This window comes from Hippoglossus hippoglossus, chromosome 12, assembly GCF_009819705.1.
Source record: "Hippoglossus hippoglossus isolate fHipHip1 chromosome 12, fHipHip1.pri, whole genome shotgun sequence".
NCBI classification, from domain to species: Eukaryota; Metazoa; Chordata; class Actinopteri; order Pleuronectiformes; family Pleuronectidae; genus Hippoglossus; species Hippoglossus hippoglossus.
Genome location: NC_047162.1, coordinates 11,366,822 through 11,389,266, shown reverse-complemented (window position 1 = coordinate 11,389,266; position 22,445 = coordinate 11,366,822). Strand labels below are relative to the sequence as shown.

At 42.9% G+C, this 22,445-nt stretch overlaps 1 protein-coding gene across 4 annotated transcripts in view; it reads left to right on the top strand.

Moving 5' to 3' along the window:
• Positions 1-22,412, top strand: part of abl1 (c-abl oncogene 1, non-receptor tyrosine kinase) — a 32,848-nt gene extending 10,436 nt beyond the window's left edge. Inside the window, exons 1-11 of one of the 4 annotated variants that reach the window (XM_034601444.1) lie at positions 5,909-6,745; positions 12,212-12,373; positions 13,191-13,486; positions 15,448-15,720; positions 16,514-16,598; positions 16,753-16,930; positions 17,501-17,685; positions 18,120-18,272; positions 18,369-18,458; positions 18,612-18,740; positions 18,990-21,614. In XM_034601444.1, the coding sequence (XP_034457335.1) occupies positions 6,661-6,745; positions 12,212-12,373; positions 13,191-13,486; positions 15,448-15,720; positions 16,514-16,598; positions 16,753-16,930; positions 17,501-17,685; positions 18,120-18,272; positions 18,369-18,458; positions 18,612-18,740; positions 18,990-20,677 (3,324 nt within the window). In that variant the 5' untranslated portion in view covers positions 5,909-6,660 and the 3' untranslated portion in view covers positions 20,678-21,614. Of the gene's footprint in view, positions 1-5,908; positions 6,746-12,208; positions 12,374-13,190; positions 13,487-15,447; positions 15,721-16,513; positions 16,599-16,752; positions 16,931-17,500; positions 17,686-18,119; positions 18,273-18,368; positions 18,459-18,611; positions 18,741-18,989 lie in introns of those variants that run through there. The other 3 variants (XM_034601443.1, XM_034601441.1, XM_034601442.1) reach the window with 3 other exon arrangements.
• Positions 22,413-22,445: the final 33 nt, after the last annotated feature.

Genomic DNA, 22,445 nt, shown 5'->3' with positions numbered 1-22,445 from the left:
ATGAATAGCTGTGTGCATGACCTGCCTGTCTGTTTGCTTAAAGTATGATATTTTAACTCTGGGCTGACATCCATACATTTCAATCCTCTGCAGTTTGCATATTTTTGGCACTACATAGTTTGGTCTGGGCTTACAGTGGTCGTCCGTGTGGAGAGTTGAGCAAAGGTTCTGCTCAGTCACCTGGTTTGTGTTGCCCTACTTTGTGTCCGTCATCGTGCTAAAATGGCTCCTCCAAATACGTTCCAATAGGTCGACTGGGTTTAACTCCCTCTGTCTCAGCTCTGCTTGCTCGCAGGTCTGCAGGGCCCGTCTGAAGATTGTTTGTAAACCGAGCTGACAATGAACTGTTATCAGGTCAACTCAAATGAGAGGAATTTTGCTCGAGAGATATAGAAGAGAATGCATAGAAAATGGATTTCAGTCTGATGAATGACCTGTGGGTCAGCTTTACTACCACCAAGGAGGTTATGTATTCATTTGTTTGTTTGCAGGATTACACAAAAACTGGCCATTCAATTTTTGGTGCAGATCCAGATCAGGGGGTGGATCCAAGGATTCCCCCCCCCCCCTCTTTATTATTGCACAAAAGGACATTTTTCAACATTTTTGTTTATTTCTCAGAGGATAATTAATTGATCAGGATGTAAAAACAAAACAGGCATGTTTAGGGGACTGATATTTATGAGTGTGAAATTTTGGGCAGATCCAAATAAAAAGATCTAGCTAGTTTAAATGTGGTTTCATAAGGGGGACTGTTGGGCCTTGGCAGAGGTTTGTGCTCTCTGAACGTACAGTGGGAAAATAGCTTCTAAACAGCACAGAAAGAATCAGCATAATAAAAGTTGTTTGTCTTATTCTTTCTGTGTGTATTTATTGATTTCTGCATGTGAGAAAATATTTTTACGTGTTTGCGAGTTGTACCTCTGTATGTTCAGTTGCACTGTTTTTCTACGCTGGTAAACACCACAGGCTGATGCAAGAGCATTTAACCTTGAACCAGATCCGCCACTGTTTTGTTCTCAAGTGTCTGTCCTCCCTGTGGACCTCATCTGCTGGTCTGCGTGCCTCAGACACTCGGGCTGCATTCTCCAGAGAGCCCTGAATAAACAGCCACGTGCACACACACACACACACACATCCATACACTAGACACATAGTACCTGGTCTTAATACACTGATATTTAAGTACACTTAATTTTATTAATTCATACATTTTTTCAGTCCCATACAAAATCTCTCCAAAATAAAATTTGTGCAAGAGCTTGTTCCATTCAAGTAAAAGGAATATATCAATCTACATTACACTGTCCAACAACAAAACAAATGCAAACTCTGACTAAAAACTCCCACACTTTATATCAGGGGTATTCAATTAAAATTCAAAGAGGTCATTATCTACTCACCACTATGCAGATGGAGGGGCACTTTTGGAGTTTCAGGGGTAAACAGTGTTGCAGCTAAATCCAATATAATTGAAGTAAATGGTGACCACTTCTTCAAACGTAAAAACACAACAACAAAACATGAAATGCCTCCATACTGCTTGTGTGGTGTCATCCAAGTGTCTGTAAGCCCCGACATTTAAATTTGGCGGTTGAAAGGAAATCCAGCTGTCTCCAGATACTCTCAACGACAATATCCTCTCACCACCCCCTCAGTTTCTCTATTATTTTAGCATCAACATGACCAAGTATTAATTTCAGATTCAAGTTAACGGCCCACTTCTGCCCTCACTACGTTGCCACAAGTTCAAATGTTCATAGCAGATGTCAGTAACAGTTGATCGTGTAACAATATCAAGTATTGAGGTGCATTTTTGCTCAATGCACACTAGTATTACAAGTATTGTGATGCCAGATGATAATAATAGATAGTTAGGATGAGAAATATGATATATACATATAAGCCAACATCATAACTCCAGTGTAGTTAGAATCATATCACAGTTGCTGTCTCAGTTGAGAGTTTGGAGATACAACCTGGTCTCTGCTTGAAGGTTTGGAGAATGGAAACAGGAAAGCAGGAGGGGGGGGTGCACACGAGATGTAAAGGGCCTAAAAATCATCCCGTGGGTGGATGTACGTCAGCTAACTGTTAACATACTCGGCTTGGATTATAAAATGCGAGCGAGGGATTCTGCTATGAGCTCACGTTCAAACAATGTGCTTCATGTTTCTCCATCTGCAACCTTTTTTCCTCTTCTCGTTTTTTTTTTTTTTTTTTTTTACAGCCTCTCTCCTCTTCCCCTCATCCTCTCATTTCCCCAGCACTGTGAGGCTGCGGTGAGTTAATGGGCCTTTCTCAGAGTTCGAGGAAGCCTGCTTTTCTTCTTAATTGGCGTTTGGGGTGGTGCATGAGAACAGCACAAATGTTTGCCATACCAGCACCGCAGTGATGATGTAGAGCCTGGTGCCATGTGACTGGATGTTCAGGGTACTGAGGTCATTACTTACAGAGCAACTGAGACTGAGCCATGTTGGAGAATGCCCATAGATGCTAACAAGAACACTAAACAGACAAACTGAGGTCCAGCAGGTCATGTCGGTCCATATCCGATCCGTCCCTGATGAGTGCGAGTTGTTTGGATTCTTCCCAGGTCAAATTCAAATCTATGTTTTGACTGCATCAGCTTTGAATCAGTAAACATTTACAAAACCTTACCCCTTCGACACGTCATTAATGTCATCGCTGTATAGCTACTTTAAGACGTGCACTGAACTCCAGATATTCTCCAGAGGGGCTGCTTGTGAGAACGCAAATATGTGAGCCCTGACATTTTCTGGAGTTTTTACTTCCATCCCCCTAGTAAAAACTCTGGAGAATGTCCAAATGAGCCCATGTGAGAAGGTTTTTGTCCAGAGAATTCACAGCGACTGATTGGGTGTGTTGATGACATTACTAACACGCAACTAACTCAAAACTGAAACAAACTGGAAAAATATTAATATCTCAGGATGGAAAAAAAGGTGGCATAAATTGAAGATACCAACTTGGAAAGACCATCCTTTTTGAGAGCTTTTGGTGATAAGGGATGACGTAGGTGTCATTCTGCTGTTAAGACGCCAACTCTCACCTGAAAGCACCAGAGATTCTTCCTGTTGTGAACATGTTTTGGTGTTTTTCATATGTGAAAGACAAAGTCTGCTTAATATCCGGACCCAATTGTTTGGGACATTTTCTGGAGTTCATGTCTGAAAACGGCTTAAGTAATAATCTGGCCCCCTCCGTCCAGGCTAAATGATCCATCATACAACATGTGCAGTGCTTTTGAAGTTGTCCTCCAAACCTATTGCTTTAAATCAGTTGTCTTGTCTCAGGAGGCAGTCAGCCAGAGACGAAGCAGCTTGCCAAAGGTTGTTGTGTAATGAAGTTTCGAGGAGAATTTGTTATTGAGTTGCTCTCTATTTTCTGGCCCCGTTTATACATCATTCCACGTAGCATTCAGATGTTCTGATTTGGAGAGCAGCGTTTCCAAACTCCACCCTCCCACATCCAAAGGACCTTTTCAACTGTCACTGTTGTAGCTGCACAAATACTTCAGACTCGCATTCTCCAAATGAGAGATACGACTAATCAGAGCACATTTTCTTCATAAATCAATTCATAAATCATTTGCATTGTATTTGTCAAGCATGCATATTTAAACATTCCTAAGCAATCTCCTATTTGGTTCCTCAACAAATGACAACATATAAATCATGTGAGCTCATAATGAAATATACAAGCTCCGTCATTTGCAGACTTGCTCATAGGTTTTTGGCACTAAGAGCCGCACATCACACATGTTTTGTAAGGACAGCTTGTTGCTCGGAAAGACGTGGCCTTATCTTTGAATTTTTTAAGTCCTCTCCTTTCCTCTTTTTTTCCATTTGTTCTCCTCACATTTCTCCTTGTCCCATGTTTTCTATGAGTCACTTGTCAGGATGAACTAGGTGAAGTTTCTCTGTGCAGTCTAGTCTAGTGAAGGTCCAACCTTTGGATGTACCTAGACTTGAGGGATCATTGTCTTTACTTGTCGTGTCCTTGTCCCACAAATGTGGACTGCCTGGACACTCAGTTACCAATTTAACTGATTATCTGTAAGGCAGCAGTCTCTCAATAAATCGTATCTCAATGTTTCAAAGTTTGTAGAAACATTGGAAAATAAGTGGATTCAATTGTGTGGACAGATTGTCATGCTGTTGATTTGTTTTGTTATACTAAGAGGTGTTCCTAATATTAACTCCAGCCTGGTTGATATGTGGAATGAGGAAAATGTTTGGTTTTCATTATCAGAATTTTTGTATTTTGCGCAATAGGACCAGGAGTTTCTGCCAGTCAGCTCGAGACATTAATAAGGGTTCACGTCACGGCTTTTACCGTTAGTCTTAGAACAAAAAATAAATGCTGTAAAGAACCTTCATACTTTGTATACTTTTCTGTATGAGGCTTATTTTTATTACTCACTGTTTTTTCTCCCTGATTGGAAATTCCAGTGACCTGGTCATCCCGTAAACAGGGTTTCCACTCATACTATTTGCATGGTGTCATCAAGCCACCCTCCCACCAGTGTGTAATCACCCACTTGACCGGATCTCTTATCTCTAAAGTCAAACATGTACACAGAAACTAGGATATATGTCCTATAGATGAAATAATATTTGCCCGACAGAGTCAGTAGATTACAGCTGCTCTCATTTCCTCTGTGGTTTGAGTCTTGAGTGTAATGACGATCGATAATCCTTTTAGCCCGTATCACATAAGTGGAAAATAGAAAATACACTTTAAATGATTCAGGAGTTAAGTGATTCACATTTGCTGTATTTGTTGCGTGAGTGACTAATGTTATCTCCGACAAGGTGGTTGTTTTTCCCCATGTCCGTTTGTTGGTTGGTTTGATTGTCAGCAAGGTTACACACAAACAAAATCCACAAAACTTGGTGGAGGGAGGGGACATGAGCCAAGAAAGAACCCTTATAATATTGATGCAGATCCAGACAGATCTATCCATTTTTTCACAGATTTCCCAGGAAATGAAACATGGATCTTGATGGAAAAAACTATAATATTTAAGGGACTTGTATCTATGAAAATGTGCTATTTGGTGCAGCTCCAAATAAAAATCTGGATCTAGCAAATGAAAATAATAAATGTGATTTTTATCAGGGAACTGATAAGGCGTGGTAGAGGTATGTGCTCTACGGAGTGCCCTTCTACTTCTGAATTATATTAGGATGTATTTGTGTTCATTAAGTTGTTTTCACCCTTAGTAGATGGCCTACTCTGATATATTTAAGGTTAAAAACGTTTCCTATTATCACATTTTCAAACTTTCCATTATAGTAGATTTAGTTTAGAGGTTTGAGTAATTTTCTGAATAAGTTGTATATCACAATAGTTGGAGACAGCTGAGAAAAGACAGAAGTGAGCGATTAAAAGTTATAACGTGTCACAAGAGTACTTTTCCTTCTGCCAAGGATTATTTGTTCCCTCCAGATATGGCCTCCTCCCTGCTGCTGTCTAAAAATCACATGGTCAGACACGTTTCTCTAAGAGTTAAAACAATAACAAGTCTTCAGAAGAATTTAAAATGTAATATCCACTTCACTACCATTATAAACTTGTGGCAAAAGAGCCTTGTGTGGCGTCAAGAGAAGACTGGTAGAGGTTATTCTTTGCTGCCAATGATTGAGAGTTTGAGCTGTGTCTTTAACAACCCAGGCCTGTTTCCAGAAGTGCTTCTTTAACCTGTAAACATTTCAGACTGCAGAGAGAGGGGGGAAGAAGCGTGGCTGAGAAGCCGAGAGTGGGGGTTAGAAAGACAGTGAGAAGGGGGAAGGGGGGTTCAAAAGTTGGAGGAGGAGCTTCTTGTAATCATCTCATGACTTCAGTGGGAGGCGAAGAGAACTGTTTAACATCCAAACTGAATCTAAACTTCAAACACAGTTTTACATGAGACCTCTGGAGATTTAATTTCACATCTTAGCATAAAGTTTGGCTTCTTTCGTGCTGTTGCTTGTATTCTTCTTGGTGAATGTGTGTGTGTGTGTGTGTGTGTGTGTGTTAGCCGTCTCTCCCTCTCATTGTGTGTTTGCTGCTGGAGGTGGGACGGCTCAGCTGATGTCATTGAGTGCAGCAGGCTGAGCCTGAAAGAGGCCCTTTGTTGGCAGCTGTAGCACGAGTAGTCCCTGTGTCTCAGATATACACTCAAACAGGGGACAGGAGAGAGGAATGGCACCGCTCAGACTGCCCTACTGCCCACTCAACTGACACTTCTTCAAGTCGAGCAAGCTTCTGGACCAAACCCACGCTTTTGGATAGTTTTTGTGCGTTACAAAAGCGGAGCTAACCAAAAGCCCAAAAGCCAAAGAGGGAGAAAAAAAAAACATGGAGACGCTCAGAAGAGAAAGTTGGTAGACTTTGCCGGACAGTGGATCCCGCTTTTTCGGATCAGAGAGGAGCGAGGAGAAGGAAAGGATTTACAGCAGCTGGAATATCCGAGGAAAAGAAAAATAGTATTTTTCAGCATTTATTGTCGCTTGGTGCTGTTTCTCCATTTCTCGTTTTTTTTCTTCTGTTTGAATTTTTCTACTACTGAACACATGTAGAGGGGGAAACGTTTGGGGGACGTCTGATTCGAACAAGCAACACAATTTTCAAGTGGGACGGGAAAGAAAACAAATGAAAATGTTGGAGATATGCCTGAAATTGGTGGGGTGTAAATCTAAGAAAGGCCTCTCGTCCTCCTCCAGCTGTTATTTGGAAGGTAAGAATGTTTGGTGATGGCTATAGTTCTGTTCCTTAGCTTGTGCATTGATTTAAAACTTTTGTTTGGGGAGATGTAAAGAAAAACCAAAGTTGAGATGTCGCAAAGGTAAAAAAAAAAAAACAAGCCGGGGATTTAGAGACGAGAGAAAATATGAAGTATGAAAAAAAGTCTAAACAATGATTTCTGGACTGTGGAAACTGAAGAATGGGGAGGAGAAAGTGCAGAGCGAGCGCAGGGGAGGGTGAGGGAGGCCAGACACACTGGCTAGCGGCAGAGGAAAGAAGTGGAAAAAGAGACGGAGAAGAGAATACAAGGAAATCTGATTCCTGGCCGTGTCCCACTTAACTCTTGTTTATGAGGAGAGGGGATCTAATCTCAGTCTGCGCTCTCATTTTCAATTCCCTGCAATGTCCTGGTACTTGGATCACATTTACGACTGTATTTATTTCAATTTTCTATGTACTAAGAGAACATATTTTCCATTTTTTTCCTAATTCGACTGTTCTGGACACAGATAAAGTGGGTAATTGATTTAACCATGATGTATGAAGCAAGAGGGGAATTCATAGAAGTCGAGGACACATCAAGTCTGTACATAATCAACAGAGCAATTAAATTGTATTGGAACATTCAGTGAAGTTCTGTGTGAGCCAAAGATTGTGTAACCAAATGATTTAATCGAGTTAATAGATTGGTTAGGACTGAACGTTTAATTGGAATATTAATTTGAAATATTCCTTAATATTCCAACAATGAATTATCTATCTGTCCATCTATCCAGCCATCCATAGATCCTACAGAGATGCCCTGGCCTATATTCTTCAGACTTAAGGGAACATCCTTGTTTCGTACCGACCCCCAAAAATATCCGTAAAAATGTACATCTTTTTAATCTCCATATTATTCAGCTATATTCCTGGGCAGCTGTCCTCTGACTTGAATGACCGTGATAAAGAAGTCTGTAATTTTCAGACCATATTAAAGGCACAGCAGATCTCATGTTGAGATGATGCTCAACTCCACCTTCTAACTTCATGTCTGGAAATGCTTCACCAAAGCAGGAGGCCTTATATTATTTTGGTGTTAAGTAGGTATTTAGAATAAATATCTATTAGCATAAGAACAGGAACATGTTATTTGAGTAGTTTATGAAAGATTTGTTCTATATGATGTGACTGTAAGTTTAGTTGCCTTGTTCCACCTACTCTCCTCTACAGGGCTCTGCTTTGAGCATCCTGATAATATCTCCCTCAGTAGGTAAAACCATATCACATGATCTATATCAGGCTGCCTCACACTCAGGTGATGCAACAGAAGTATGGACGCTCGAGCTTTCCCCTCTCGCCACACTCAGAAATATGTGAATTTGGGACAAGGGCCAATTTCATGGAAGTGGACCCCACACCGTTGTGCAGATTCATGGTTGTAGTCGCTGATTTCTGTTGTGCCAGGTAGTTAAATGCGTTCGCCTTTCATCCAAGTTGTAAATCTGCTCATTTTAAATCACTGGAAATGAAATTAACAAGGCTCTCGTGGTCCTGAGCACCAGGACCAAGTGAAACCAAAACCAGGAATGAAGTTTAAATTTTTTACAAGTTGTCTGGTTTCTGAAGAAATTTCTGTCTTGCCTCAGTGTGTGTGCCCTGTGCAGTCAAAGCTATGGATTTGGAACAAGTTCCACACATACTTAATCATCTTGAGTGTTGTCTCAGTAATGCAGCCAGGACATGGTCTAATTTCTCCCACTGTATGGTCCTGGACAACGGAAGTCTGCTACAGGGCCTTTCTCCTTCTTCCTCACTCACCTCCTGAGTTTCCTTTCGCACATGACTTTTCTTTTTTTCCCCCTCTGAGCCGCATGTGTTTCGGGGCCCATGTGTCAGTGTGCTGTCACCCTCTCACAAAGAGCTGTGGTATTTGTGGCCCGTAAAGTGGCGGCATGAGCTGCTCAGACGCGCTCCCCTCACACTTTATGATCAGGCCACACTCTGGGCATATGGCACGTCTAGCTCGCTCTCAGGTCTGGTCCTTCCTTTTCCGGTTGCTTTCAGATCTCGCTCAATTGATCCTCTTAGCTTCAGCCCAAATCTGACAAAACGCTGCTGTTATTTTCATTTTTCATCCATCTACAATGTTCATTGGGAACACACTTATCCTGTTTATGTAACAAAGGCTGCTGTTTCTTTTGTCACGTATTCACAAACACATTCTAAGACCCTGCGCAATGTAAACCAATACTACCTCATGATTAAGTCTGTGTTTACAGTTTGAGACTTCATTTCCATGGTTTCATATTCGGGAAATTAGAATCAACTTAAATTTAAAATGGAGCTTGGCAGTTCTGAAGAACTTATGACTTGACAAGTGTTCATCCTTTGCCAGACAAAGATTAAATGACTGGAGAGCACTTTATAAAAGATAGCCTGGATGTTGTTGAGTTTCTCACCAATGTTTATACTGCACAATGGGTTTTATCGTCATATTTAAGAAATCTGAATTGTGGATTCAAGACAGGATGTGAATTGAGAGATTGTGAAGTCTTTCAACTAATATTAAGTTAATTCTCAGTTGCATGTTGTGTTTCAGAAAAGCACTTTCCTAAAAGGCCTGTTGGTTTTTCTGTTTCCAAACCGCGTGATTGTCGGTCTCTTTGTCTTTGCATGAGGCACATAGATACCTGTCCTTACCAGCTGAGGTATGCAACCGTGCTTGTTCCAAAATGTTTCAGATCTGTCTCTTTTTAGGATTGAAACCAACATAAATATGAGATTCTGAGCCGAGCCACATTATCCAGACAAATTCAAATTAAGGCGAAATGCTTGTGACCTAAAGGGAGGATGTCTCACTCTGTGCTCAGGCAGGCCAGCCCAGCTTGGCAAGAGATGGTGTGTGAAAGTCTCTGAACGGCCTCCAACACAACGATGCCTGTGACTTGTCAACAATATCATGTGACTGGCTGGAGGAAGCATATGTTCTGTTTACTTCCCTGTGGAAGTAGTTTTAGTTCCGAGCACTGAATCTACTTCTTCTGCAGTATTTAGAACTTGTGGTTTTACTGAAAGATATTCGAAGGTGCTTGCATGTCTGTATTTGACAACAAACATCCTCGTGAGAAGGTGCATGTGACTTGTCTGTACATGCACGATCAGCTCTCTGCTCTGTTTATACCACGTCCACATGTGCTTTTATCACTTAGTACACATTGTCCTTTTCCTCAAATCTAGCCTCTTGATGATTCTTGCTGCTTTTACACCTCTGTCCTCTTCAGATCAGACGGACCTAATCACCTCTTCTCCAGGCAAAACATGTCTGATACAGGTTATCTCACTCTTATGTGTTTACTCTTAGAGTTTTTCCTCAACTGACCCTGACTCACCCACTTATGCAGTGCAGGTTATCTGCTAGCAGCTGGGGCTTGATTTTGCCCCAGTGTTTTCTGTTGTTATACGATCAAAAGTTGGTAACTCAGTAACATCACATTTTTCGAATGACATGTTTTGGACATAATCAGCTGAATCTGAGAGGTTTTCAAATGGTTTTATGAGCGTAAGAGGTAGAAGAAAACATAAAAATATCAACTTACAGATTTATGGTTTTTCCATAAATAAACAGACGATAGAATGGAAAACTGGTCTGAAGGCAGAAGGGCAATGCTCGAATTGTTCTGTTAGTGGTACCAATGGTGTGATATGATACATTCATTCAAAAAGCAGGTTTTTAGTTTCAGACTGTGATTCTGCATTTCAGAATCTCTGCTTCTGTATGTTGCTGAACTGTCGTGAGCAAATCCTGAAAATCGTTGTTAATCTAACAAGCTACAAAACTCTACATATCTGAACATATCTATTGCTCCTCTTTCTTAAGAATTTGAATCAAGTACACACACTTACAAAGATCACTGCCACTCACTGTGTATGTGGTTTCCAAGGAAAACAAAACTCTGCTCTTTAGTCGTCAATAGGGATGCAGTCAAATACATTATCAGCTGCTTTTTGTTTTTAGCCTTTAGGAAATGCCATAGTGTGTGGTCATATTCTCCTATTGTATAGCTCCCACTTTGTCCTCTGAAGCTAAAAGTTGCCATGAGACCATTGTTTTTTTGTTGAAAGATTCATTGATGTTGGGGGAACTTGACTTCCTAGGCCCAGGGTAGTTTTCTGCTGTAGGAGGTGTTATTTTGTTATCTATATGAGGATGTGTGAAAAACGATGATATAACTGTGGTTTGGTCAGTTGTTGATGGGTATAATGTGTAATTTGTATGCATTAAGATGCCAAATTATGACAAGAACTATATTATATAATTTGGCTGAGTTGTGTACTTGCATAAACCCAAATGTTTAAGGCAATTTTCAGATCTTGATAAATCGACTGGTCGTCTACAAGAAGCAGCTAAAATTTCCTTTTTAATCCTGATTCTTATGTTGCACTATTTTAAATATTGCTGGTTTTTAACTATTTATTTTAACTTTATATTCTAACCATAACCAGGCAATTGACCTGTTTACCTAAAACAGCTACTACAGGCATATTCTGTTATTTTGACAAAATGCAGAGTAATGAAATGAATGTAATCACCCGGGGTCTTTTTCAGAATTAAAAGTTTAGATATGCATCACTATGCCAGACCAATCATTCTCATGTTTGCCACGTGATAGGAGCTAACCCCTAATTTTGACAATCATACCATAATTATGGAAGATTATGTTTCAGCACTTTTTTAATGACTCAGGTCGTGTTTCCCCCCTTTTTTGTTTTCTCTTACACCCGGGGCTTTAAAAGTAAGATGCTGCGAACAAGTGTGACAACAGCTGAGCAAGCCACACACGGAGCTCATGATTAGAGCCATGAGCTGTTAGAAGTCCTCTCCTCATTTCACTCTTCTCCCCCCCCCTCTCTTCATCTTAAATACCATCTTCACCTTTTCTCACATTGTACAATTTAGCCATCAGTTTGACTTCTGTCTATAATTAACATAACTACGACTTAAAGCTCTCTGAACTCATTACCTGCGACTGCAAGCGCATCCATTTTACAGTTGCAGTGCAGATTCAAGCTGAGACACATTCTCATGGTCTGATGTGAGGTGTATGTCTACTTTATTTTTAAGATAACGAGAACCAAGCAGGATAATCCAGGAAATGAAACTTGTCGAGACAGCAGGGACACAGTTTGTCACATGATCAGGTTTATGACTCTAATCCCAAGGTGGGATCACAGCTGATGACCTGCTTGTTGGAGCAAGGCACAAATTGAAGGGGATGCAGAAGAATTTAAATGACACATGGGAGCTGACATAGTCGCTGAGTCATTCAACATGTGTGAAGCTGTATGGGAAAGGTGCCTCACAATGATTGCTGCATACCAAACACACACCTACATATCTCCCTGTTTGATGTTCTCTCTCATATTGCTACTGCCGACATGTGCTCAGATTTTCTGATTCTGCTGTTTATTTCAGAAGCTCTCCAAAGGCCAGACTTCGAGGGTCAGGGTCTGACAGAAGCGGCCCGGTGGAACTCCAAAGAGAATCTGTTGGCTGGACCCAGTGAGAATGACCCCAACCTGTTTGTGGCACTCTACGACTTTGTGGCCAGTGGCGACAACACACTCAGCATTACCAAAGGTAAGGGAAAGAGGGAAAAAATTCTTATTTCACAATGGGGTTGGAGTGAATCGATATGACAGTAATACCAATTCATTTTAATATTTCTATAAACTTTCACTTTCATCAGTGGATGTTGTTGATTATTTGTGAATTGACACTTCCAGAGAATTTCGCTCTCGATAAGTTTACTGGGAAACTGCTTTTTTGCTTCCCGTCCTGTCTTCATCCCCCGTCTGACTCTCACTTCCTGGTGATCGTCTCACCCGTGGGTTTTTTGCGCCCCCCCCCCCCCTACTGAACAATACCCCAGATGGATCACACAGACAAACAGAGGAAGGAAGGAGGGAACATATGCACCGGAATAAACAAGAGAATGTCCTGGACCACATTAATAATCACAATTGCAAAACAAATGTTTTCCTTTGGGTCTATACTTAACTTGGAAAACACCACTATTTAAATTAGAGGTAGGCAACTAAATTGGCTACTTTTGTGATTTTATTGTATTGTTTAAAGCTACTTTTAGGTGTTTCCGCTCTAAACTAAAGGGGAAAAATCAATTTCCTGAGTTCAGGCAACAAAAACGATGTTTCCTGGTGAAAGTAAAGGTGACATTAGAAACAGTAGATTCCTGCATGTTTGACTCAAATAATGCTGAGTTCAGCTTTTGTACCATGGTATGGTATCCTGTTACATCATGGAAAGAGTATGAAGGCTCTATAACAATCCCAGCTGTGGAAATATTCCATTCAAAATCACAAGAATCACAAGGTACTTTCTCCACAAGTAGCCTTGATTCTTCTATTTTTAAATTTCGATCTCCTGTGTTGACTAGGAGAGAAGCTGCGCGTGCTGGGTTACAACCACAATGGCGAGTGGTGCGAGGCACAGACCAAGAATGGCCAGGGTTGGGTGCCATCCAACTACATCACACCGGTCAACAGCCTGGAGAAGCACAGCTGGTACCACGGACCCGTGTCACGCAATGCTGCAGAGTACCTGCTCAGCTCGGGCATCAACGGAAGCTTTCTGGTCCGCGAGAGCGAGAGCAGCCCCGGTCAGAGGTCAATATCTCTGCGGTACGAGGGGAGAGTCTACCATTACAGGATTAACACTGCGTCTGATGGCAAGGTAGGCATCAGTGGAGACAGACACGCACTGTGTATACAGAATGATTTCTACCCTTCAAACAGCAAAACAGAAGACGTATCCCCAACACACAGTCACAGATGTTTTTTAGGTTTATCCGGGTTTTACCAGGTTTCTTCAGTATTAAACAAATTAACCAAAGACTTTTAGAAACATCATCACAAATACATTATATAGACAATCAGCCCAGAACCTCCCAGCAGTATATAACCAATAAATTCTAGTAATAGAATTTATCTATTAAGAATTGATGAATTAATCAGTTAAATAATAATAATTTAGGTTTTTGCTAAAGTTGACACTTCATTGACCTCCAGGACTTTTTTAGGATTCATTTTGATGCCTTTTAAACACTTGCAGATACTTGCAGATTCCTCGTTTTATATATATTAGAATCTAAAGTAATCTAAAACCAAATTCTTGTTATTAAAGTTGGACGTTAAGTAGAGTAATCAAAGCAGTAACAGCTTAGCCGCTGCAGCACTTTGAGAATAGCAAGAAATAAGTAAATCACACTCAAAATGTGACACTGATACGTACAAGAACAGGCCAGGACACAGGTTTCATTCATAGACTCCCCCTGCAAAGACAAGACATGAGGTTATAATTTTATTAATTTATTGTCCCTGAAAATGCTTTAAATTGTTAATGGGTTTTGCATTAGAGCTTCAGCTTGGTTTAATAAGTCCAAGATATCTGGAGCATGGTTTATTAAGAGCTTTTACACATGGTGCAGGGTATCACATCCTGATGGTCATGATAGATTAGATCGGGCCATATTTCACTCTGTGTGCAGCTGAACCTCCTGGTGTGGGATTCCCCCAAATTGCTATGTCGGTTTAGAAGCCGCTGCCATTTTGGCTGGGTCACTCTGCGATGCAGCGAGGTGAGCTAGCTCGAGGAACGCTAGCTATGACAAGAATTTCTCCATCACCCAATGCGCTGCTCATAATGGCCAGCAGACGCAAGACTGGCCAGACACTGACGCCCATGCTAAGACATGCAATAGCACAGACAGTTGCGGCCAAGTATGCGCACACGCGCACACACACACGCACTGACACACACACACACACACACACACACACACCCACACACCAAACAAATGGACAGACAGCGACAGCACACACACACACACACACACACACACACACACACACACACACACACACACACACACACACACACACACACACACACACGGTTCCTCTTCTCATATTGTTTTCCATTCTCCTACTGAGATAAAACTCAAGAATCTGGCATGATGGAGTTTGAGGTCACGTCAGTAAACCCCCCCTAAGCTGCAGCTTTTTACCCTGACTCTTACCCTGTGATAAACATTCCTCTGAATGACTAAGGTTTGTTTGCACAAAAAGCAGTTTTTTTCTCTGACTAAATGCTCATAGTTTAAGCCAAGATAGCAGCCCACTGAACATTAAATCCTCTTTAGATCTCAAAGGTCCTTTCATTACAGTCAAGGTTCTTTTTCCCTTTTCCTTCCACATGCCTTTGGCTTAATGCTCCTTCACAAGTAAAACAATGCAAAATGCAGATTTGCGAGCAAATCAATATAAGGATTATGTAAGACTTGCACAAAGAAAAAGACTTTCCGCTGAGCCCTGATATAAATCCTCCCCTTCACCAGCTTCTTGACAAATGCCTTTTTCATGGTGTGCTGCTGACACTTTTTCAGTCATTTCTGCATCTCATACGTTTCCACAACACCAGGTATTGTTTCCAGACATTAGGTGTGTGCAAGATCATTTTAATGGTTGATATTTTGGAAAATAGACAGTAGTTGACCTAATTTATCTTGTTTTATTGTAAAAATCTAAACTGTGTAATGTTTTGCTGGAACCAGAAAGTTACTCTAGTTGATTATCCTCGGCTGAACTGGCCTCTCATGATCACCTTCTGAAATGAGTTGTCTTCTTTCCCTCCAGCTGTACGTCTCGTCAGAAAGCCGTTTCAACACACTGGCGGAGCTGGTGCACCACCACTCCACAGTGGCCGATGGCCTCATCACCACGCTACACTACCCGGCGCCGAAGCGCAACAAGCCTACCATCTACGGGGTTTCCCCCAACTATGATAAGTGGGAGATGGAGCGCACTGACATCACCATGAAGCACAAGCTGGGCGGGGGCCAGTACGGGGAGGTGTACGAGGGCGTGTGGAAGAAGTACAACCTCACCGTGGCCGTCAAGACACTCAAGGTAAGAAGACAGAAAAAAAGTGCCTTCACTCATTTCATGTGAGAAAATATATTTCTTACCACACGCTTACCGCTATTACTCTCATATATTTACCTTTACAAGAAAATTATGGATTTCAATAACTTTTGGACACATACTTTTGTCAAACAGTAACTTAAGCTGTTTTCAGACATGACCTCCGGGTAAAATCCGGAGAATTGGCTACAGAGTTTACCAAGAGTTTGTCTTTCACACATGCACAACTCAGCGGGAGGTTCTCTGCACAGACACGTTCACAACAGCATCAAATCCTCCGCATTATTCAGGCGAGAGGTGGCGCAACCAGGTGCAGGAGGCAGGAAGTGATGTCATAACCTCACTGCGTAGATCACGTGATCATGTTTACAGCACCCTGACACCGTCGTCAGCTCTTATCACTAACCTTAACAACTCTCTTGACATCTTCATCGGTGTGTTCAACGTTTATGGCACCGCTTTTTCATCGGGAGATATTTGTTTCACTCACAGTGGGATCCCCTGCTGTGTTCACACATCGACTTCTCCTGGATTTTTACGGACTTTATACTAGGAGGTCGGGCGGATATAGTTCGTAGAAACTGCGGAGCGTCTCACTCGGACATTTGCGTTGACACATGCACGTCCTCCGGAGAAAATACAGAGGATCTGCTGAGTCCAGTGCATCTCTGAAAGCAGCTTTGGTGTCAGCGGTCTTTAACATGGCTGAATAACGCTACCATCTGGTGCTGTGTTGATGTAACTGCAGCTAGTCTTCTTTGTCAACAATTCTTTTCAGGAGGACACGATGGAGGTGGAGGAGTTTCTTAAAGAGGCTGCTGTTATGAAAGAGATCAAACACCCCAACCTTGTGCAATTGTTAGGTATGTAAAATAAAAAATCATTTCTTTTGGTCTTTTGCAGATGTGCTTATGGTGGCACATAAAGATATATATTGTTTGTTTAGATTTATAGATGAAGGCAAACATGCTAACACAAGATATGTCATGAATGATGATGACCTTGTTTCCTTGGCAGGTGTGTGTACACGGGAGCCACCGTTTTACATCATCACAGAGTTCATGACCCACGGGAACCTCCTCGACTACCTGAGAGAGTGCAATAGAGAGGAGGTGAACGCCGTGGTGCTGCTTCACATGGCCACGCAGATCTCCTCTGCCATGGAGTACCTGGAGAAAAAAAACTTTATCCACAGGTAAAGACCTTAAAGTTCCCGTTTAGACTAAACCTGAGTGGTCACCTAGAATTTTAGTCTTCAGTATGACCACACATCTTCAGTGAGATTTCAGTCAGAGGTAGTTGTATATAAGAGAAGCAACATTCTTCTGTGCAGCTCCCCTCTCTCACTCTCCCATCTGTTCTCACAGGAGGACAGACTCGTATCACAGAGGAGTGGATGTTGTAACATTTCTAGTTTGTTCTGGCATGTTTGTCTAACAAGGTCCTTTTAGAAGCAAAGAGATGATTTATGTCTTTCACATTTGCCAAAGTGCATTTTAATTTTCAGACCTGACAAGACTCAGCTTGTGACTCTGCTCCACACAAAACATCTGTAGAAATCCAAAACTTCAGTCAATGTTGTAACCAGACACTGTTTTTTTTTTTACTTTCTCTTCATCTTTGTTCCTCTCTTGTTTTCTTACCATTGGATCAGTGTTCAAAGGAACTTGTGCTTTTTTTTTTTGGACTATTTCACTAAAAAAATTTGTTTTTAGAAAATCCACTTTGACCCTTTGTTCATCTCTAATTCTCCTCTCCCCTACAGGGACTTAGCTGCCCGTAACTGTCTGGTTGGGGAGAACCACCTGGTGAAGGTGGCCGACTTTGGTCTGAGCAGGTTAATGACAGGAGACACCTACACAGCTCACGCCGGAGCCAAGTTCCCCATCAAGTGGACCGCTCCCGAGAGTCTGGCCTACAACAAGTTCTCCATTAAGTCTGACGTCTGGGGTGAGTTTGATCTCGTTTAGGCAGCGACATAATTTATTCCTAATGTTCCTGCCTGAATAACTCTTGGACAAGTGGAAACAGTCATTGAGTCACTGAAATTATTTTCACACATTGAGTATTGTTTTACCAGCTGGTCCCTGATGGAACAACATTTAAATCAATAGAATCACTTTTCAAGAAAGCCAGAAGAGTTTTTAGAGATTTTTAATATTTTTGAAAAAAGGTAATCTATTAAGTTTTGAGAATTCTTGTTTGATATTTCATGCTTTCCATGGGCTTGTCCCACCACCTTTAAAATGATTCATTAGAGGGTGAGAGTGACATTGGCACCATGGCGACCACTGCAAGTGTGACACATTATGAGAAAGCACATATTCTTTATGTTCCAGTTATTTAGGTCTGGTTGTCTCTGTTTGTTTTTCTTCCATCTCCAGCATTCGGTGTGCTGCTGTGGGAGATCGCCACCTACGGCATGTCTCCTTACCCCGGCATTGACCTGTCCCAGGTCTACGAGCTGCTGGAGAAAGACTATCGTATGGACCGACCCGAGGGCTGCCCCGAGAAGGTCTACGAGCTCATGAGGGCCTGTGAGTAGTAAAACACATCTATCCACACTGTGGTGGGAGGGGCTTGTCTCTGATGGAAGGACTTTTATAAGTTGAATCTCTTTGTCTTTCTGTCAGGTTGGAGGTGGAACCCTTCAGAACGCCCCTCCTTTGCTGAAACACACCAAGCTTTTGAAACCATGTTCCAGGAGTCCAGCATTTCTGATGGTCAGTGTTCTTTTCTTTACTGTCAAAAGCAAATGTTCTTGTGGGTAATATTTTACAGATACCTGCCTTCAGTGAACACACTCTGCTCTTCTGTCATAGTTGTAAATGTGTATAATCGTCATGTTTGGTTAAGTTAGATACGTGTAATTTTAGAGGTGGAAAAGGAGCTGGGCAAGAAAGGGAAGAAGTCGACATTAGGCCCCACCCAGAAAGCTCCAGAGCTGCCCACCAAGACCAGAACCCTCCGCAAGAACATGGACAACCGGGATGGAGACAGTCCAGGTGAGACAAACTGTTCAGTTCAATTTGTTCAGATGATAACATGCTAAACAAGATCTGTTGTCTTGTCACTTCCTTTTAACTTCCCTTTGAGCTAAGAGTTTTTTTAAGAGCCAGCTCTGTCTCCCTTTTAAACATTCGCCTTACTTGAACAGTAGTTTCCATTATTTAGTTTTTTCAGTCTGTATAGCATTTGAATCATTTAATTTTACTTTATCACTAATGATTCCCTGGTTCTGTGTGATTTCTCAGACCCAACAGACCCAGAGGCAGCTGTGTCATCACCCATGCTTCCCAGGAAAGCGCGTCCCCTCCTGGACAACAACCTGAATGAGGATGACCGCTTGCTACCCAAAGACAAGGACAAGACCCGCGGCAGTGGTCTCCTCAGCCTCATCAAGAAAAAGAAAAAGAACGCACCAGCTCCGCCCAAACGCAGCTCCTCTTTCAGAGAGATGGACGTCCACCATGACAGGAGGGGCGTGACTCCAGATCTTAGGGATACTGACAACTTCAACAATGGTGCATCTCTGGCCATTAATGACAACACGCATGGCCATGACTCCTCTAAGTTCCTGAATACTAACAATAATGGGCCAGGGGGCATGACCAACGGGGCTCCTACCTACCCAGGACCATTATTCCCCAGGAAGAAGGGAGCTCCTGCTGTGCCTGGCCCAGGAGGCAAGGCAGCTACCACACCACCAAGCGAGGAGGAATCCATGTCCAACTCCAAGCGTTTTCTCTGGTCCTCTAGCATGCCCTCTGGCTCGAATGGTAAAGAATGGAGGTCTGTCACCCTGCCACGAGACTTGGGCCAGCGCCACTTTGACTCAGGTACCTTCGGGGGCAAGCCAGCTCTGCCGCGCAAGAGAACCAGTGAGCAGAAAGGGGAGAACACCCCTCGGATGGGCACCCTGACGCCACCACCACGTCTGACCACCTCATCAGACGTTTCCTCTGCCTTCTTAGGCAAAGACACTGATCCCAGCCCTGGTTCCAGTCCTCAGGCTTTAACACCTAAGGCGGTCAGGAGACCAGGTTTACCGGGGCTGGAGAATTCCAAAACCAGCGCTCTGCACGCCGAGCTCCTCAAGCCCAATGTGTTCCCCGCTATGGGTGCAGCTGGAGAAGAGTGCAGGGCCCGCAGGAACAAGCACGCTGGGGACTCCTCATCTGTCAGGGAAAGAGGAAAGATACAGAAACCCAAGCCAGCCCCGCCTCCGCCACCCACCAATTCCAAAACGGGCAAGATCTCCCGCAGCCCCACTCAAGATCTCCCTTCCCCCTCGTCCACCACTTCAGACTTCAAAGCTAAGGGTCTCCCCTCCGTCTCAGAGCCCCACCACACAACCACTGCCAGTGACCAAGCCCGTTCAGCACTCAGTGAGGGCTCCAAGAAGCTGCCTCTGGGCTCCACTTCCAAACCTCAACCGTTGAAGACCTCCTCCTCCTCCCCCTCAGTGTCCACCTCCCTCTCTAGCCAGAGTCTAGGAGGCTTCTCCTCCTCCCTCTCCTCTCCCGGCGATCAGAGCTCGCCCACCGCTTTCATCCCCTTAGTGAACACTCGACGTTCCCTCCGCAAGACTGCGCCCCGCCAGGCCTCTGAGCGCACCCCCAACTCAGCCGTGACGCGCGAAATGGTGCTGGAGGGCACCGAGTTGCTCCGGGCTGCCATTTACCGCAACTCGGAGCAGACTGGCAGCCACAGCGCTGTGCTGGAGGCCGGCAAGAACCTGTCGAAATACTGCGTGAGCTACGTCGACTCCATCCAACAGATGAGGAACAAGTTCGCCTTCCGCGAGGCCATCAACAAGCTTGAGTGCAGCCTGCGGGAGCTGCAAATCTGCCCCACTGCCACAGGGGGCGCCAATTCACAGCAGGACTTCAGCAAGCTGCTGTCCTCTGTCAAAGAAATCAGTGACATCGTTCAGAGGTAGCGCCCTAAAAGCTCCGAACACGACATAAAACTCATACTGTTTGTCACACTACCCCCTTTTTTCTGAGCATGCGCGTGAACGGTGGTTCATGGCGAGCTCACGTTGGAGAGCTGAGGGTAAAGCCTGCTGGAGAGCAGCAGCAGCAGAGTGTAGCTTCACACTACAGTACACTCTGAAACACTTAAGCCTGTGGTTACTGTGGATGGAATCAGACAGTTTGCAATATTGAACAGCCTTAACTATGAATGAACAGTGTCTTTAGGCCTTAAATGAGGGGCCAGCAGGAGCTAGGGGCCAATTTTTGATCTACATGACTTTTCACCAATCATTTTTGAAATGATCATGTCTTATATATTCAAGTTGTTTTTTTCTCCCCTTTATCAATGACACTAGTGGAAAAAAACAAGGCCTGTGATATTTCCATCACTGTTGGTGTGTTTGATTTTTTTTTTTTTCATTGATGCTGATGACAATGAGCAAAAAACAAAACACTTAACCTCATTTTGTTCTCGGATGCTTTCTAACACTTACACAACTGATCTCATTTCCAATTTCCACCTGTAAGAACTCGGGAGTTTCTGGAATCAGTGTTTACAGCCTGATGCCTCTGTCCAACGCATCCCAACATTCTCCATCACTTTGTACCGTGTCATCGGTGATTGGTTGTGTGCCGAGTGGGGAAAACGCCAGTGTTTGTTCTGTATGAATGCTTTATTTTTGTTTTTTTTGCAGTATTTGCAACCATGTGCCATAGAAATGGGAGCAAGCAAATGAGGGAGAATGAGCTTCCTGGCCTTCCCCTTGTTTGTTCCACTGCACACTTTAGAGCCTTAAACACTTCACAAGTGCAGAAATGTGGCTGAATTTGTGCCTAGTGGCCAAGACTAACTGTCGATGTGTTTATTGGATTTAAATGTTTGCCATACCAAAAAAAAAACAGTCTCCAGTCAGTGCTGGAGGGGGACCAGGGTGATCCATAACTCTGTGGATCTGACTGTTTTATGTTTTCTCAACATCTTTTTTTTTTTTCATTCCTCTTTCTCTACATGCCAGTCACAAGCCATCAGTAGCAGCTCGGCCTTGTTTCATCAGTACAGAGGGATCATGGACTCAGTGTTTCTCCCTGACCACTGGGCCTCTTTGCTTTGAGAGGATCACCGTCTATGGAGAGTTTACGTCACATGGTCTACATGCTGTTTCAGAGGCCTTTCCACCCCTGCAAAAAAAAAAAAATGTATTATATATATATATATATGATGGGGGAAACACTGGACTGAATTGTTTATGGATCTATCACTTGCTGTCTTACAGAATGATGCGTAAGTGAGACGCTGACCATTATAGACTAAAAGAAGCCACAAAATTTCCACTGTGTGATCATAACGTGCCTTCATTTCTCGTCTGCATCTCCTGGACATTCTCAGTATTTGTGCTGTAGTCGTCTCATCCCGTGTGCCCCGTCTGACTGCGTCGCCTGAGGACACGAGTCAAACACAAGCTGCCTTGACTTCTTTTTGGTACTGTCAGTGTTGGCTTATGTTTTGTTTTTTTAATGCCTCCCTTTTGACCAACCATACCACTACTCTTTGTGACTAAGCATCCTCACCAATTTTTCTAGACAAACTTTGCTTTCCTTTGTAAATGTTTTATTTTTCCTGTTTTGTTTCTCCCTCTCTAGCCTTGGTGCAATTGTTGTTGCAATAAAATACAAAGCAGTCATGCTACTTGAAATACATTGATGAGTCTTGATGCTGTGTATCCATCCGAC